This window comes from Protopterus annectens, chromosome 5.part0 (assembly GCF_019279795.1).
Source record: "Protopterus annectens isolate FY-2018-M chromosome 5.part0, PAN1.0, whole genome shotgun sequence".
Lineage (NCBI taxonomy): Eukaryota > Metazoa > Chordata > Ceratodontiformes > Protopteridae > Protopterus > Protopterus annectens.
In genome coordinates, this window is record NC_056735.1 from 1,487,669,704 (window position 1) to 1,487,688,961 (window position 19,258).

The window sequence follows — 19,258 nt, forward strand, 5'->3', positions numbered from 1 at the left end:
TGCTGTTTTTCTCTTACTAGGCTTGAAAACTGCTTTATTTCGTCACAGTGTGCAGTTTCCCTATTTTCCCTCTCTGTTGTTCAATGTTATGTCTATGTGCCAGTGTAAACTACTTCCCTGCATGAACTTGACATTCTTCTACACCTCTATAACTTAGTGTTTTATGAATTACTGCTTTATCACATCTTTTCCCATTTACATATGATTTCCTCTATTGCTCTGTGTTATGTCTATGTGCTTATGCAAATACCTAATGGCCTCTTCCTGATATTTCGTTGTTCACTGAATTATCTTTGCATTTACAGCCTGCATGCACAATAAGGCCATCTGTGTGCAAACAATAACTTACTCTCATTTACCTGTTACAACCACTACCTTCACTGCCTACTGTCTTGTGTTATAAATACAGTTATCACCTTACTCGAAACCTTTCAACTTTCTCACAGCTATCAGTCCTCACAGTTATGTTTGAATATAAAATGGACTGTGAACTTGTGTAATGAAATGTGACTATTGTGTTGTTTTGCGCATACATTCACAGCGATCAGATCACTCTTTATGGTTTCATATCTGGTGATGCCTTACACCAAACTCATCATGGTGATAAAATAAATACATATTTTATTTCTGACTTTTTTCTTCTTTCTTACCCTATATTCATGTAATAAAAAAAGCTCAGTAAAGAAAGACTGCAAATATTAAACAGACAACTATTTTCTTATTCTTTGTTCCATATCACTGTGTGCACGCAGAAACAAAAAAAAAAAACATCTGTCTCACTGATGGCCAGACCAGCTGTAAACTGATAAGCAAAATAAGCAGATCTCTCTGCATTAGCTATTAACTACATAAAAGAAAGTTTCCCTCAGTAGGATTTCCGATGATTGTAAATGAAGGTTTTCCTCAGCAGGATTTTGATGGTCAGTTTCAAATGTTTGATGAGGTTTCTACTGCAACACCAATCTTAGGTTGTGAAACATTAATTGTAGGACAGCAGCCATAGATGGCTAACACACAAGCTTGACAGCTGAACCGTTAGTAACTCTCCACTGCATAAATGACCACTTAGTTTTTACTGGTATGAAATAACAGTAGCACAAATAAATTGCTTATACTTATTGACTTTTTAGTGAGCATAATTACCATCCTCCATCCATACAGCTTTACTGCTGTTACTCCAACATACTGTGTCATTAGAGGCCTGTTTTTATACCAGGCTCTTGACTGCTCCAGTGTAACATTTCACTGTATAACAATTCGTACAGTCACCACTTGTATAATAGGTAGTGGCAGTGCAAGCATCACCACTTTGTGAGGAATTAGAAGTTATGTACTTACCATAACGTTCCATCTGAGTAGGTGGATTCATTTGTCTGCAACCTGTGGGTTATGGATCCGATATCGGATCCGAACCGGCATGGTTAATCCAGCTATGGATCCGAGCTCTTAGCACCTCCCCTCACCCATAATGCCCTGCTCTCCCTACATGACCTCAGATCGAGTTTGCCCTGAATCAAAATACCCTGGAAAGGGTAACACATAATGTGCAGGAAACTGACAGGGCCGGGGGGATAGGAGGGCGGGATGGTTGCAGACAAATGAATCCACCTACTCAGATGGAACGTTATGGTAAGTACATAACTTCTAAATCTGAAGTAGGAGATTCATTTGTCTGCAACCTGTGGGACAGAGTCCCCAGCTACCTGAATCTTGGGCGGCCGTCATGGAAGGATATTCCGGAGCACCGCGGAGCCAAAGGATGCTCTACCTCTAGATGTGATATCCAGCTTGTAATGAGAAATAAAGGTATGAGATGAAGCTCAAGTGGCTGCTGAACAAATGTCATCCAGAGGAATCCTAGCCTTAAAGGCCGCTGAGGTAGAAACTGACCGGGTTGAATGGGCATGGACTCCCTCCGGTGCGGGCCTCCCAGAAGCTTGATAAGCTAAAATAATACATTGCGAAATCCAGCGTGACAAGGAGACTTTGGAAATTGGCTTACCCAGATTAAATTTGGCAAAGGAAATGAACAACTGATCGGATTGCCTATGACCAGCTGTCCTGTTAAGATAAAAATGAAGCTGCCTGTGAACATCCAAGGAATGCAGCTTGTATTCACCCTTGTTCTGATATTTAGGAAAGAAAACAGGGAGGTTAATGGACTGATTAATGTTTGCTTCTGAAGCTACCTTACGCGGTCCGGATGGAAGACCAAGTAAGGAGGCTTCATGGATAAGGCTTGAAGTTCCGAAACTCTTTTGGCCGAAGTAATGGCTACTAAAAAAGCAGTCTTGAGGGATAAAAATTTAAGATCTACAGTGGCCGCAGGCTCGAAGGGGGGAGCGGTCAAGGCCTGAAGAACCAAAGAAAGATCCCATGGAGGAACCGCTTGCTTGATAGGGGGTCTAAGAAGAAAGGTGCCTTTTAGAAAGATTTTACACAATTTGGCAGACATAAGTGGTCCGGAGTCATGACCAACATGATAGTGAGAAATGGCCGCAAGCTGCACTTTGACCGTGGAACTACTGGCACCATCATTAAAAAGAGTGGTTAGGAAGTCTAGCACCAGAGGAAGGGGAACCGTGAAGGGATCTAGACCTTGCTGCTCCGCCCAAATGGAGAATCGTTTCCATTTACTGCGGTAAACTTTCCTGGTAGATGGTTTATGAGCCGCTACCAGGATGGCCTTAACGGGGGACGAGATACCGGGAGTCCTAATTAGGAGTGGAACTGGAGCAGCCAAGCAGTCAGCTTCAGGTTGTCCAGATTCGGAGTTGGTAGGTTCGATGGGTGCGATATCAGATCCGGAATGGGATCTAGAATCCAAGGTGGATTCACCGAGTGAGACCTTAGGTAAGGGAACCAGATCTGTTGAGGCCAGAATGGGGCAATGAGGATCATTCTGCACCCCAACCGAGAGGCTTTCTGAATAACTTGGAGCATCAGAGGCAAGGGGGGGTAAGCGTAAAAAAGACCGGGAGGCCAAGCATGCACCAGAGCGTCTCTCGGGGAATCCCCTGGAGGAGGGATTAGAGTGAAAAAACTGTCGCACTTGGTGTTTAAGGGAGACGCAAAGAGATCGCAACAAGGAGTTCCCCACCGTGCGAAGATACATTTCGCTACTTGAGCCTTGAGAGACCACTCGTACGGGGAGAGAATGGTGTGACTGAGCTTGTCCGCAAGGATGTTGGACCGACCCGGAATATGCGTTGCGATGAGAAAGCGGTTGGTGGAGATCGCCCATTCCCACACTCTCATGGCTTCTCAACATAAGGGATAAGACCTGGTTCCCCCCTGTTTGTTGATGTACCAGACCACCGACATGTTGTCTGACTGAATCGCAATTGTTCCCAAGGGAAGAAAGGCCTGAAGTGCTCGCAACGCCAAGAGCACTGCTCTCATCTCTAGAACACTGATATGCAGGGAGGTCTCTGAGTCGTTCCACGTGCCTTGGACCGTCCGGCCTGCAAAATGCCCCCCCCCACCCGAGGCGGGAGGCATCCGTGGTCACCGTGGCGAGAGGGGGAGAAGCACAAAAGGGGCGGCCTCCGTGGAGATCCTGTGAGTGGAGCCACCACAAGAGGGACTGCTTGCAAGCCTTGCTGATCGCAATGGGATGATGCAGTGGTAGAGCCAGGTAAGACCACTGAACTTGAAGTGTCCACTGAAGGACCCGCATGTTGAACCTGGCGAGTGGAAGAAGAGATATCGCTGCCACCATGGACCCTAGAGCCCTCAGGACCAATTCCGCCGGAACTGAGCTGGAGTGGAGGATGGCCCGCACCTAGAGTCGCAGATTCTGAACTCTGTCGGCTGTGAGGAAGGCTCTTAACTCCCTCGTGTCTAACCTGGCACCTATAAAATCTATCAACTGAGTAGGAGCCAGGTTGGATTTTGCTACGTTTATCGTGATGCCCAGGTGGGGAGCTAGATGAAGAAAGGAGTCTCGTGCCAATGATAGTAGATGCCTTGTTGGGGCGGTAAAAAGCCAGTCGTCCAGGTACGGGAAGACCTGCACCCCCTGAAGCCTCAGGTGGGCCGCAACCACTGCCAATACTTTGGTGAACACCCTGGGGGCTGTGGTGAGACCAAAGGGAAGGACCCTGAACTGGTAGTGACTGGCTCCCAGCCGGAAGCGAAGAAACCTCCTGGAACGTCTGTCCATTAGTATGTGGTAGTACGCATCCTTGAGGTCTACAGAGCACATCCAGTGATTCTCTCTCAGAAGGGGGAGGATGGATTGCAAGGTGACCATCCGGAACTTCTCCTTGGGAACTGCCAGGTTTAACAGGGACAGGTCTAAAATTGGTCTTAGGTCCCCCGTCTTTTTTGGCACTAAAAAGAACCTGGAGTAGAACCCTGATGGATGGCTCTTTTCCCCAGCAGATGGCCAATTTCTGCCGAAGCAGCCTCCCACTGACCGGGTGGAACATCGGGGAGGGATTTTAATTTTGGAATATGATGAAAGGAGATCTTGTATCCTCTGGATATAATGCGGAGGACCCAGCGGTCTGATGTTATGGACTACCATGCCGCTAGGTGCTCCGAAAAACGTCCCCCGACTGCCTCCAGAGTGGAGCAGTCAGGCAACCCTTCAGGGCTGCTGCGCGGGCCGTTCAGAGAAAGGTTCTCTGGACCCGAAGTTCCTGGGAGCCCCTCTGCCCCTGGGGTGGCGTCCTCCCTGTCCTCCTCTGCCACGGAAGGACTGGTTGTCCGGAGCGGGTTGGGATTGCTGCGACTTCCGGAACCACATCTTCTTCTGGCCCTTTTGGTTCCTAGAGTAGGACCTCTGGGGCACAGAGAAGCGGATTCCGATGGCAGACAGCGTCTTCCCGTCCTTTTCGCTCTGGGTCAAGGTGTCGCAAACAGTTTTGCCAAAAAGGGCAGAACCATCAAAGGGGGCGTTCGCGAAGGACGCCTTGAAGGGCTCCGTGAAATCGCAATGGCGGAGCCAGGCCTAGCGTCTAGTGACTAGGCCTACTCCTGCAGCTCTAGCGGCTCCCTCAGTAGCATGGGACAGCAACCGCATAGAGGTATTCGTCACGGACCGAAGAATGGCCATATGGGTGGAGTGCAAAACTTTGTCCTCCTCCGACATGGACTCTGGGGGGGATGCAGCGTATTCTTTAATAAGATCGCGCTGCATCCTGATAACATGTGCCAGGTAGTTGAGCGCCCTCACTGAGAAGGTCGCTGAACTAAACATTCGCTTCCCTAAGCGGTCCATCATCTGAGACTCCTTGCTCGGGGGATGGACTGAGGGACTCTCCTGGGCGAGTTCCCTCTTGGTGGCTGCTGCCGTCAACATGGCATCTACCGGGGGCCCCTTACTCCAGTGGGCATGGTCTGCTGGGGGGCTAAGGATACGGTCTGGCCTTTTGAGGATTGGCTCCACGGTGTCCGGTTCCTTCCACGCCCTGGTGGTAATAAGGTCCACCAGGGGGTCTGCAGGAGGGAACACCCAAGAGGTAGACGGGCCCACTTCGAATGCCTCCAAGAACACGGACTCGTCCGAGGAAGACTTGGGGGCAGACCACCCCCCCTTATGCGAAGCATTTCCATGATTTCTCCAAAGGAGACATCCTCGGGGGGTGATCTTGGGGAGCCTTCCCCTTCCTCCAAGTCCGTGTCTTCAGTTAAAGACTCGGGGGAGTCTATGTGCCTCCTTTTATACGTATGCTTGCGAGGGGCTTCCTCGGGGGGCCTTTCCGAGGAGCCCTCGCAAGCAGTGTCTTGTTCCAATGGAACAGCTTGGGGCACTGAAGCGGGCTGTCCCAGTGACCGGATGGTGGAAGCCTGACCCAGTGCAGATGGAGCCGAAGCAAGTGCCGGGGGTCCGGAAGCCCTCAACAGAGCCCTCTCCACTACATCAAAAGCCGAGGGGGAGCCAGCCTCGACCAATGGATCTGAAAGTCGGCTCCCCCTCGGATCCGAAGAGTGGATCGGAGCCGGCCCCGAGACACTCGGATCCGAAGGACCAGTGCGCTCCGACACAAACGGCGCCGAAGGCACACTGAGTCCCCCGGATCCGAAGCTCGGAGCCAGGCTCCGAGAGGTCGGATCCGAAACACTCGAGGGCAGGGTCGGATCCGAAGTACCTAGTACTATTGGCGCCGACCCACCCCCGGCTCCGAAGCTGCCCGGCTCCGAACGCTCCGAACCCGGGTAGCGGGTCGGAGAAGGAACTATAGGCTTGAAAAATGGGGTCGAGCTCCCCCCCAGAGGGGGGGGGGGGGAGGCAGGAGCACTCCCATCTGCATCTGGGCCTGGATGAACCTTCTCATCATCTGGTCCAGATCGGTGTCGGAAAGGCTATATGTAAATCTCGAAGAGGCTACCGAGGTAGGCCTTGAGTGCCTCCTCGATAGCCTCGACGGAGATCGGGTCTCCTCCTCCTCAGGCCCCGGTGAAAAGCAGACCGGAGACCGGAGACGAGGGGGGGGGGAGAGCCAGCAGCCAAGGAGGCCGGAGGAGAAGCCCGCTTAGCTGGCGGGGCCGAAACGGAGGTCTCGGCCCGCCGCTTGTGGTGCTTCTCTCTCCGATCCTTTTTTCTTGCCTCTCTCTCCTCCAACCCAGCAGCGGGAGGTTGAGTCCCAGGTGGAGGAGGGGGAGCAGGCGAGGAGGGAACCGTAGCCACAGTACCCACCACAGGAGCGGAAGCCGAAGCCGAGTCTGGGGGTAGAAGTCCCGCCAGGACCAGCTTCGACCTCCGCTCCTTCAATGCCCTGGGGTTGAACCCTGCACAAATGGAACATCCAGAAGTGAGGTGTTCAACCCCAAGGCATCGAACGCACCGAGTGTGGCCATCAGCAGGGGAAAGCTTATGGCCACACTCGGAGCACTTCGAAAATATTGCCTTAGGGGCTTCTGACATAACTAAGTCTTTTTTTTTTTTTTTTTTTAACAAATAAAAAGACAGAGAACTAGTACTAAACTAGGACACACACAAGGCCCCAAACAGCACACTCAAACAAAAACTCCGACCAGCGAGGGGAGGGTATAAAAATAAAGTTTTAAAAGTAAAATTTAAAACCGAAACTATCAAGAGATAAAGGGAAACCTAACACAATCACTCAAAACTAACTCCAAAAAATCAAATTAAAGCTTTTTTTAGATATTAATAATCACTTAGCTGAAGAGCTCAGACGATCCAAGACCTGGTTACCAGCGCGGCAAACTAGATCTGAGGTCATGTAGGGAGAGCAGGGCATTATGGGTGAGGGGAGGAGCTAAGAGCTCGGATCCATAGCTGGATTAACCATGCCGGTTCGGATCCGATATCGGATCCATAACTCACAGGTTGCAGACAAATGAATCTCCTACTTCAGATCATGTTTTACATTATCAAGTGTTGGAAGGTCTGCAAAACTATTCAATGTGTGATGGGTGACTACAAATAAACAAACAAAGGCTCACCAGGTAGCACGTAGCATTGATGATGACAATATCAGAAAGCTACAGGGTCTATGCTGGTTCCAGGTGCTTGCATTTCTGTTCTAGCATTAACACTGCAGTGAATCACATGTTATGATGATTGTACTACAATCCTCTATTTGAAACTTCAAACTGAGTTTATGTCTGCCAGAGGTACTGGTAGCTTATCCAGAGAAAAAAAATGTTGGTAGCACACAGCAGGAACGTTAGCAAGAGTACGTTTAGTATATTAGAACACAGAGAAAGTAAGCGCTTTCGCGGACAACTCCCTCTTCATCAGACTAACATTAAACAGGTTTAACAAAACGTTTTAGATAGACTCATAGATCACATAGCAACCAATAAAGACAAGACATAAAAGCATGCGGAGTACAAATTAAAGTGCTAGCACAACGAGGTGCTAATGTTATAAAATGAAATAGTCAACAACTATACAAATATCCTATTTAAAACTCTAATAATACCTTCAAAGAGCCATGTATTAAAATAATATATACACAAATATAGTCAGAAAATACATAGGTATATGATCTGTGTGTTCAAAAAATGCAGTACATATAAAAAGTATAAAAAAATATATAAAGAGGCTGAGCACAGTAAATATTACTAAAAGGTATGTATTATATTTACATATTACATACAAATATTAATGTTTCAGTGATCCTGCTCTTAAAAAAGGTTTTAAGGATACTTTATTATTAAGTCCAGGTGGTACATCCGCCTGGAATTTAAGTATCCATTCCTACTCAACACCTTCTGTACGACTATTCAAATTACCTCCTCTTTTATTAACAGGGACTATTTTAAGTACAAAAAAACTTAAAACCAAGTGTATGACCTTCTTTTTTGACGTGCATTGCAAGTGCACTGCTTTCCTTAGCATTCCTGACATCCCTTATATGCGCCAGTATTCTGTCTTTCAAAGGACTATTGGTCTTTCCTATGTAAAAAGCATAGCAGATTGTGCAATAACTAAAGTAAACCACCTTCTTCGTTCGACAATCAGCATAAAAATTAGACTCAAAGGTGAACCCCTTATGTGGGTGTAAAAAGCGGCCTCCTACATGTATATATTGACAGGCTGTACACCTCCAACAGTACGTGCCCAGCCTACCGGATTGATTATATTGTTGTACATTGTCAATCTTGTAGCAGAGCTGTATTTTCAAGGACCTGTTGTTCCTAAAGGTGAATCTAGGTTCATGTCCTATGACTCCATTTAATTCTTTAACATTAGAAAGAATGTCCCAGTTATTCTTAATAATATCGCACACTATATTAACATTACTAGCATATGTGAGTGGCATTCTAAGTGCATCCATCTCAGTAGTATTATTAGGGCCTGTATAGATGTTATCACTACTACATACTCCAACTTGCGTATTATAATATGGTTTACATCTACCACTTCTCTCTCTCCATGCTAGTTCCAGTTGTGTGTCTGTATCCTGATCTCTATACCCTCTTGACATAAACTCTTGTTTTAGCACAAACAGTGCTGATTGTAAAGCAATGTCATCATTATGCAAACGCATGACACGATAAATTTGCCCTTTCAGGACATTTGCTCTAGTATGTTTAGGGTGCATACTGCTGTTATGGAGTACAGTATTCTTCTTGATGGGTTTCTTATATATAGTAGTAGATACTAAAAGAAATGCATCTCTACTAACCTTGACATCTAGAAACTATATTTCCCTGTCAGAATATTTATGAGTAAATTTAAGGAATGTAGTCACATTGCTGATGTATACAATAAATTCCTTAAGGCGCTCCTCTGTATCATGCCACAAAAGGAAGATATTGTCCACGAAACGTTTATACCAGACAATGGATGTAGCAAATTCATTGTTGTTAATGACATGATGAACCTCCCATTGAACAAGGGAGATGTTGGTGTAGCTGTTGGCACAGGCAGTACCCATAGCCACGCCAACCTTCTATACATAATATTCATCTCTGAACATAAAAATGTTATTTTCTAGGATAATCTCAAGCAGTGCATACACTAAACTAATCTTATTAGGTTGCATCTCCTTTGTATGTAAAAGGTCTCTAACACTTTTAATACCCCAATCATTCGGGATTGCTGTAAAAACGATTCTATGTCTAATGTAACCAGCCAGCATGGATCTGCAAGTGCTTCAAGGTGTACACCTAACTCTACAAGGAAATCCTTAGTGTCCTTTAACACAGTTGTGCATCCACTCAAAATAGGACACAGGGTATTCTCTACAAAAACTGAGAGAGGCTCTGTAGCCCATCCCTTACTGGACACAATTGGGCACATAGGGGGATTAGCAAGTTGTTTATGAATTTTCGGTAACCCATAAATGGTGGGAACCACTGGAAATTCAACAGTAAAATACTCAAAAAGTGACTGTGTAACCACTGGAAATTCAACAGTAAAACACTCAAAAAATGACTGTGTAATCATACCTGTAACAAGAAGGTCAAAGACTAAAAACTGTACTTTGTCAATAACTGCTTTAACCACAGCACATGAAATGACCTGGTAGATCCCAACATTATTAAGTAAGTCCATCATACCTTGTATATAAGTGTCCCTGTCAGGAATCACTATCCCTCCCCCTTTATCTGCTGGACGTATCTCTATGCATTTTAATGCTTTCAAATCAACAAGTGCTTGTTTTTCAGCAACAGACAAGTTATTAAAACAATTATTATTCATAGAAAGTCTTTCTCTAATCTTTTCTCACATACATCTATAAATACATCAATAGTAGGATTATTGGGGGGGGTATATACACTTGTTTTTTTTTAAAAACACATTGTTCTTGTGTATTACCTTGAAACATTGTTTTAAGAGTTAAAGTCCTGCCAAACAACCTCAGTTCTTTCAAGACATTAACCAGGTCAGCCTTTTGAGCTGGTATAAAACTCAGGCCTCTATCGAGCAAAGTCTTTTGTGTATCATATGATGAAATATTAAAAATTAAACCTGCTTGGCCCTCTTGCCATTCCGCATTTGCTTGTGGACACTGTGTGGTCATCGCAATGTTTTCCTGTTGAATACACAATTCCTGGATCTCCCTCTGATAGGCAGGGGGTTGTGTAATAAAAACTTCTTCTGTGTTGCATTAAGTACAACATCTGCAAAAGTAGTGCAGTTTTTTCCATTATTACCATAGTCCTTGCTGCCTGAAGCTATACTCGGTTCCTTGGGTCTAACTGCAGGTATACTGACATCATTAATGCTTGCGGTTTCTTTTGCTGTTACAGTTTTGTTCATATCATTAGTTACTGCACGCATGCCCTGATCAGTTAAGGCAAGCCTAGCACTAGTAAGTGAACCTGGACAAACTGGAGTCGATAAAGCAGCATTTGAATTGTTTGTCATTACTTCTGTAGGAGAATTTAAGAGCATACAGGATGGAGTTACTGCTGACACAGTCTCAGCATTACTATAATAGGTGTTACACCCTCTTCCTGTACTCCTAGGAGGTGCTTCCACTTCCCTATTCCAAGAAAAAACGTTATCAGCTGCAAAATCACTATGATCTTTTTGTATTTTCTTAGTCTTGACACTTGATAGCCTCTTTTCATACATAAAAATATTTTCATGTAGGCTGTCAAGTTTATCAGCTACAAAATCAGCAGAAAAGTGTGTAAGAATTTCATTCTGCATACTCTGTATGTCCTTAAGTAATGCAGATTCCTCAGGGTTGAAAATTTCAACCAATGACTGCATGTACCTCGCACTACAGTCAAGATTAAGGAGCTGCCAGCATCTCAATAATTCAGGGTACAACTGTCCATAACTGGGCATAGTAAGCACCCTAAGCCCCCTCGGCACAATGTTCAGATGAAGGGATGCTTCTAAGTGGAAATGCTGCCACTGTAGTAGTTTATAATTATAGTTTGTTTTCAAACACTTTATATATTTTAAGGAAATTTTCTTGATCATTATTATCGATATGTTGTGAGCTAAAATCTTGAGGCAAGTATGTAGCTTCTGACAACAAAGGATTAGAGTGCAAATTCAGAAGAGAATCTAGTCGGTCACACATTCTTCTGCCACAGTCATTAACAAAAGGAAGCCCCACATTCGTGGCTGCTCCTGTATTTAGTGTTGTAGCATTGCTTTCTGCCATGTCCAGTGAAGATTAAACAAAATAAGAATACACAAGAAAAAATCTTCACCTGGATATTGTAGCCAGCGATGTAAAATTGTAAATATCCAGAGAAAAAAATGTTGGTAGCACAAAGCAGGTACATTAGAAAGAGTACGTTTAATATAACAGACCACAGAGAAAGTAAGCGCTTTCGAGGACAACTCCCTCTTCATCAGACTAACATTAAACAGGTTTAACAAAACATTTTAAATAGACTCATAGATCACATAGCAACCAATAAAGACAAGACATAAAAGCATGTGGAGTACAAATTAAAGTGCTAGCACAACAAGGTGCTAATGTTATAAAATGAAATAGTCAACAACTATACAAATATCCTATTTAAAACTCTAATAATACCTTCATAGAGCCATGTATTAAAATAATATATACACAAATATATTCATAAAATACATAGGTATATGATCTGTGTGTTTAAAAAATGCAGTACATACAAGAAGTATAAAAATATATATAAGGAGGCTGAGCACACTAAATATTACTAAAAGGTATGTATTATATATACATATTACATACAAATATTAATGTTTCAGTGATCTTGCTCTTAAAAAAGGTTTTAAGGATACTTTATTATTAAGTCCAGGTGGTACATCCACCTGGAATTTAAGTATCCATTCCTACTCAACACCTTCTGTACGACTATTCAAATTACCTCCTCTTTTATTAACAGGGACTATTTTAAGTACAAAAAAATTAAAACCAAGTGTGTGACCACCTTCTTTGACGTGCATTGCAAGTGCACTGCTTTCCTTAGCATTCCTGACATCCCTTATATGCGCCAGTATTCTGTCTTTCAAAGGACGATTGGTCTTTCCTATGCAAAAAGCATAGCAGATTGTGCAATAACTAAAGTAAACCACGTTCTTCATTCGATAATCAGCATAAAAATTAGACTCAAAGGTGAACCCCTTGTGTGGGTGTAAAAAGCGGCCTCCCACATGTATATATTGACAGGCTGTACACCTCCTACAACAGTACGTACCTAACCTGTCGGATTGATTATATTGTTGTACATTGTCAATCTTGAAGCAGAGCTGTCTTTTCAAGGACCTGTTGTTCCTAAAGGTGAATCTAGGTTCATGTCCTATAACTCCATTTAATTCTTTAACATTATTTTTTTCTCTGGATATTTACAGTTTTACATCATTGGCTGCAATATCCAGGTGAAGATTTTTTCTTGTGTACTGGTAGCTTAGGCAGATGTCAAAGACTAATGACACTCAAACATATCGAAGCTCAAAACTCACTACAATTCCAAACATGTAAAATTTTTAAATAACGCAGAAAAATAATTGAACAAAAAGTATGTAACCCTAAACTTCAACTCTGAAAAAGTATTTCTCCAGTAAGCACCACTATTTTTAAATAGTTTTTTTCCTTCATTTTAATATTAGCTTTACAGGTTTAACTGTCAATCTGATGAGCCACTGGCTTTCAAGAAGGTTTTCAAGCTGCTTCTTCCGGCTTGTTCTAAGGTTGTAAAATCCAGTGCTGTATTCAATAATGGGCCAGATCACTGTGGTATAAAATGATTCAATGATTTCTGTGAAATGTTAGATATGTTCCTTAAAATTAGATGGGCTATAGCATATGCTTTTGTGACTTTTGGAAACACTGTAGTCAAAAATCTGAAATGCTGACTACCACTGTGTTGAGATCTTTAATGATGGGAGTAAATTACTTGATTTGGCCATTTATTCTGTAATGATAATTTATGCCCTTTGTGATATGCACAATACTGCTACACTCAGTGACATTAAATGCATGGTCTTTACTAGCTATCTTAACCAGCACCTGGAGCCATTCCCCAATTTGGTATCCCTTAACTCACTGAGAAGCACAAAAAGTAGCTGGGCTGGAACTACTAAAATGCAGCAGCCAACTAGTTAACTAGGTCCTGCTTTTGCATCCTATTCCTACTCTCATCCTCTCTCAGGACAGGTGAAATAAAACAGTCTACAGAAGGGTGATATGGTACGTGGTGCTGGGGCTAATTAGATCCTATTTCTGCATCCCGTTCCCATCCTTACCGCTCCTTCTTCAGAGCAAAAAAAAAAAAAGATCTGCTCCTTCCTTAAACTGTAGCAAACTGCTTGCTACATTTGTAACAAACAGTCGCTAATTATGTGCAATATTAGTCTTTTTACTTGGATGTCTGTGATGTAATAGCTAGGTGGTATATGTGTAAATGTCTGAAAATAGTCTATATATTTTCTTAACATTGAGTCCAGAGACACGGAAATTTGTTCAGTTTTTGCACTTGCATGATTTCTGAATGACAAAGTTTACTTTGGCTTTACAGTTTAAGCACAAGGAACATCATGGAGTGCTAAAATTCTTCGGCTACTTTAAAAAAAAACTAGCAAACTACTTTCTACAAACTATTTTTTTCTTTTAAACTATAGTAGCAGGCAGATGCTACATTTTATACCAAGCACTGAGTACTACAGTGTTCAGACTTGTTATTTAAAAAAAGAAACAAACTTTTCTCTTTTAAACTATTGCATGAATGCTCAGTATTGTCTTAAAAATCATTTAAATGTAGTAGCAAACAGATACCACATTTTATACCATATATGGAGTGTTCAAGTTCTTAGATTCATCTTAAAAAAAAAAAAAAAAACATTTCTTTGTTTTAAACTGTAGTAAGCAGTTGTTACAGTTGGACCCCTCACAGCACACTAAAGCTCTCAACTTTGACCACAAATGCAATACTGGCATTTAAAAAAAACAGTATACACTCTTAAAAAATAGTGATCACGATCAGTGAATAGCACCCTCTAACACCTTGCACTTGGGGCAGTTGCCCACTTCACTCCACAGTAGCTACACTACTCGTGTTTACTAAAACAATGTGTACATTTTTTGAAACAACCTTCATGTTATTTTGCATCATTAAACAAGTATTTTACTTTGTCTTGCCTTCCTCACAACTAGAAGACAACTCTTCGTGCGCTACTAATTCTTATCTAATTTTCGGTACTCTTCTTTTTAAATAAATCTCACTAAAATAAATATTTTTTTAATGTTTTCACCCTTTCTAGTTGCTGTGTTTTCTTAATTTTCTATTCCCTCTTGTATGCTTTTTGGAAGAAGAACTAAAATACAGAGTCTCCTTTTTCTGAATTTATTCATGAATTTATACATGAAAAGCAAGACACTAATTTCTCTTCTATATCTATTTTGCAGCTTGCTTTCATTCTCTTTTCTATTGTTCACCATATTATCATAATGCAATCTCTGTTTAAGATCTATAAATTATTTTTTTCTACTGAACATTTTCATATTTTTTTATCAGTCATTAAGGAAATAACCACCTACACATATGAAAAATCCAGCTAAAGCAGAAGAAGTAAGTCAGCTAGATGCTCGTAAAGTATGATCTTGAAAATAAACCGCTAGAGTTCAAAGACCCTCTACAAAATTAATTCTCTGCCGTGGATACAAATGAAAGAGTTCCAGAAGAGGCATTTTCAGTTTTATTTATTTGTTAAGCAGGTAAATCGGTCCGATGCAAGTGTCTCTTTTCAATGGTGAGTTGACCCAGGAGCACTGTCGGATAAGTGACTTGCTCAGACTCAAACAGTAGGCAAACAATGGTGAAAAAAAATATCTGGGCTTCCAATATCACTTATTTTTCCACTGGTAATTTTGTTCCTTGAGTGATACTTAATTACACAGACTGCTCAACCAAGCTGGGCAAATAGACACCTGCTTGCCAGAAGTTTATTGACCCAGGGCTGCTGGGCTTTATGATGGATACACACTGCACAACATGGACATATAGATTCCTCCCACCATTAGCATAAGTCCCTGGCATAGATTGGAGTAGGCTGGGTCCTTAGTCTCCCTTATCACCAGCAAATATCCATGCCCTTTTTGGCGACATTAGTCAACATGGCTGAATCACCTACAGGCAATTTTTACACCATCAAGCAGCTAGCCCCAACACAGCATGCAGTCTGTGACCTGTGTTCTCCTATCTTTCATATACAGTTGGTCTATAAAATTCTTCCACCTACAGGGCACATGTCTGCACTGCTGCCCACAGCTCCATTTTTGGATGAGTTTGATATGGAAACATTCAGCATGTTTTGGGGATGTGGGAGGGACCCCACAGATGCCTACAGAAAACATGCTGACTCCATACAGGCAATGGTCAAAGGTCAGAATCAAACTTTGTACTTTTTGCATGGGAAGCAAAGACCTAAACCAATACACCATCTGGATGACTTCAACTATCCAACAATAAATTGGGAATCATTAAAGACCCCAAACTTGCGAGCCCAAAGATTCTTGGATTTTGTCAATGTGAATGCCCTGGATCATCTAGTCTGAATGCTGAATAGAGATTAAACAACTTTGACCAAGTCCTCCCAAACATGGGGGAATGCTGCACCCCCACTTCTGAGTGTAATGCCCTCTCAGGTCAAGATGGAGCATAAAGCTGTCTTCTTTGAAATAAAAATATAGCCTGGAGCACCAGCTAACCTGAAACTTTTTGGAATTATTCCAGGGCAAACTTCGTATTATTAAATGATACCCTACTAAAATTTCAAGTCCCTTCAAACCACTGCCTATGTGCAGCCATTCACAAAAATCCTTTATAACCATGAATACAGTTACATAGATGCAGTGGTATCCACCTGAAATACGCACAGGACAAACTCACAAAAATAAGTCATACTGGTAGAATTCCAGTATTAATAAGCTGTATAGCATAAGGAAGAAAATTATGTCCAAAAATAGGAAGTGTATTGTCCAACAATGTAAGAACTTCCTCAACAAACTAAATAAGCCATTCAAGAGATTAAATAAATCTACCAAAGTTAGGTTTGAGGTAAAAGTAACATCCCAAGCTACAGCTATGTCCTCAACCTCAAAGGCAATATACAACAATGTGTTGAACTAATTGTAAACACAGCCACTTACACTAAGCCAGAGAATATAGAAAACCTACTGGCTGATAAATTCAGCTCCAATTTTACCCCATACATCAATAAATAAATAAATAAATAAATGGTGCTAGAGGCTACTATTACCACTTACACAGTTTTCCAGGTAAAATAATGGATCTTCAAATGGAAACCCTAGAGTTCAGTAATGGGATGTGGCAAAATTGTCAAGTGTAATTAAGTAAGTAATACCATGCAAAAATACATAATTTTTATAGTACGAGGACTATTGCTATACCTCTCACCTATAATTTTGCAGAATTTCAGATTTTGTTCTCATATTTTGCTCTGTTGCTCATTCAATGTGCGCTTTTCTAGCAAATCATTACAAACTGATAGCACCATATAATGACAGATATTTCAGCTTCAGACATTATATCTTTAACTCAATACTTGTTAATACAAAACATGACATTCTAGCAACTTTTTAAGCTTCTGAAGGCAGTGCTTAACATCTGACCCTGATTTTAGCCTTTGTCTCCCATTACTTTTGGCTTTGCCCAAAATTCTTATGCTAACAGGTTGAAAGACATGATTGTTTGAGAGGTTAAATGGTACAGGAGAGGCCTGCCCTAATATTTATGGCATTACTTCTCACCAATAGGTCTGTAAGGAAGTTTGTGTCACAAGTTATGCATGTAAAGCACTGGCACAGCAATTGGTTATTAAAACATGAAAAAAGGTAACAGCTTTCATATACCTGCTATTACTGTTGTTAAATTTCAACTGTATCACACAAAACTCATACATAAAAATTGAGTTATTTCATTTTCATCCATTATGTAAGCTAAGGATAGCTGGGAATTTATGCTGCTTTGGGCAAAGTGGAGAAGGGTCTTACCAATGTAGAGGCAGCTGCTATAACAGTGGTCTGCTAAATTTGAACATTTAAGAAGACATCCATTTTCTACTTCAATGCCTTTCTGAATGCATCTCATGTCTGTTTCTATGTCCTGCCAGACATTTATCCAAAGAAAACTGAATGTTTGCTATAACATTTGTAGGATACTGTAGTATCCTCTCTTGCTATGTAAAGGAAGTCGCATTTTGGATACTTAGTCTTTCCTCTGATAGCATCAAACACATGAGAATTAATTCCTTAACTTGTTCCACTAGTCTAAGTAGCTCCTACATTACTGGTGCACTGCTAACCCTGTTTAAAGCTAACAGGTTAACAATATAGCTCTGGAATGCTCTGCATTACAATACCAGACTAAATAACAAGAGGTCAGGTTAGTAGGTATTACCGTCAACCCAAGCAACTGGAAAGGCAGACATGTATGAGTTCCAGTCCCACAATACATACTGTTGGTAAGACCTGGAACTTGCACTGCAGCACAATATTAGGGTATTGCAGCTGCACATGGAAGCTGCTGTCTTTGGTTTACCTTTTAAAGGATGATCCCTTATCACCATTTCTGTTCAAAGTGAAGCTGAGTGAAAATTAAGTAATAAAAATAAATGAATTTACCTGTATGTAAATAACTAAAGAAGTGGGCCATATCCCTGATGTTAACGTCATAACCTGTATTTCCTATCAATAAGAAAATTTATGCAGCTTACATGATGTGCCTCATAGCAAACTTTCACAACATAATGGTAGCTAAATAAATGAATGAATGAATAAGTACATAAGCCCAGTGAGGTTTGCTTACCGTGCGCTGGGGTCCATCATCATTGTCTCTAGCATAGAAAGGTTTGAGGTCATACGGATAATTAACAACAAACACCGGAACATTACCACAGTGCTGAACAAGGTACTTTTCATGCTCAGTCTGCAGATCATGACCCCACTAAGAGAGGGAAAGAAAGAGAATATCAAAACACTCGCAAGCATCTATCTGAAAATAAAAATTATTTTCTTTAACTTAATTTTTCACAAGACATTGCTGCTCAGCAGTATACGTGTTGGACATGCTGAATGCATACATTACATTTGTTCAGTATTAAAAAATATTATCCTAATTATGACAAAAATGACCACAGCAGCTCCAGCTGTAGTAAAGCACACCTTTGATTTGCTCAACTCAATGAAGTTTTCTATTGTCACTGCTAGGATTAATATATAAAGCTCTTCTGTGGCGGTCCTGCAAAGGAATCCCTAGAAATTATCTTATATAACTGGCCCGAGTCTTGTCAATATCAGTGAAAGAAGATACTGATTTTTCATTATCTTTCATACTGTGATGAGAATAAACAACATATTTTACAGCATTTAATCATCATGCATGTCAAAAAAACAGCAGCTCTATAAAAGAGTGTACAGCTCCACTGCAGTCTTCCTTTTCAAATCCTCTGCTCACTCACCTCAGCACTAACAGCTACTGAATTATCTTACCATCTCTCCAGAAGTGCTGGTTCCAGCTCCTCTACTTCTATCCAACTAAAGCTATGTATGAAGCCTCCAAACATGGTAGTGAGAAGGAAATTCTTCTTCTGCTTCAGGCTATACATGAAGCCTATGGCAGCCTGTACATCTGTACAAGTCAGAGTAAAGTAATCTACTTCTGGAGATGAGACAGTGGAGGTAAATGTGACATCTCTCTCTAAAGTGTCTACTGTTATAAGCACTTAAAGGACAAATACGAACAGGAATTGTAAAAAATATACATATTTTTTTAATCAAGTAGTATTCTTCTACACATTATAATGCATCTGATACACTCAGAGTATGTTATTTTTTTTTAATTTGTTCTTGCAATACCATAATGA

General features: G+C 41.7%; 1 protein-coding gene across 1 annotated transcript in view; it reads right to left on the minus strand.

The window, feature by feature from the left end:
- NARS2 (asparaginyl-tRNA synthetase 2, mitochondrial) overlaps positions 1-19,258 on the minus strand; it is a 1,353,496-nt gene that overhangs the window by 132,492 nt on the left and 1,201,746 nt on the right. The window contains exon 10 of the mRNA XM_044072015.1: positions 18,202-18,339. Within this exon, the coding sequence (XP_043927950.1) occupies positions 18,202-18,339 (138 nt within the window). The remainder of the gene's footprint in view (positions 1-18,201; positions 18,340-19,258) is intronic.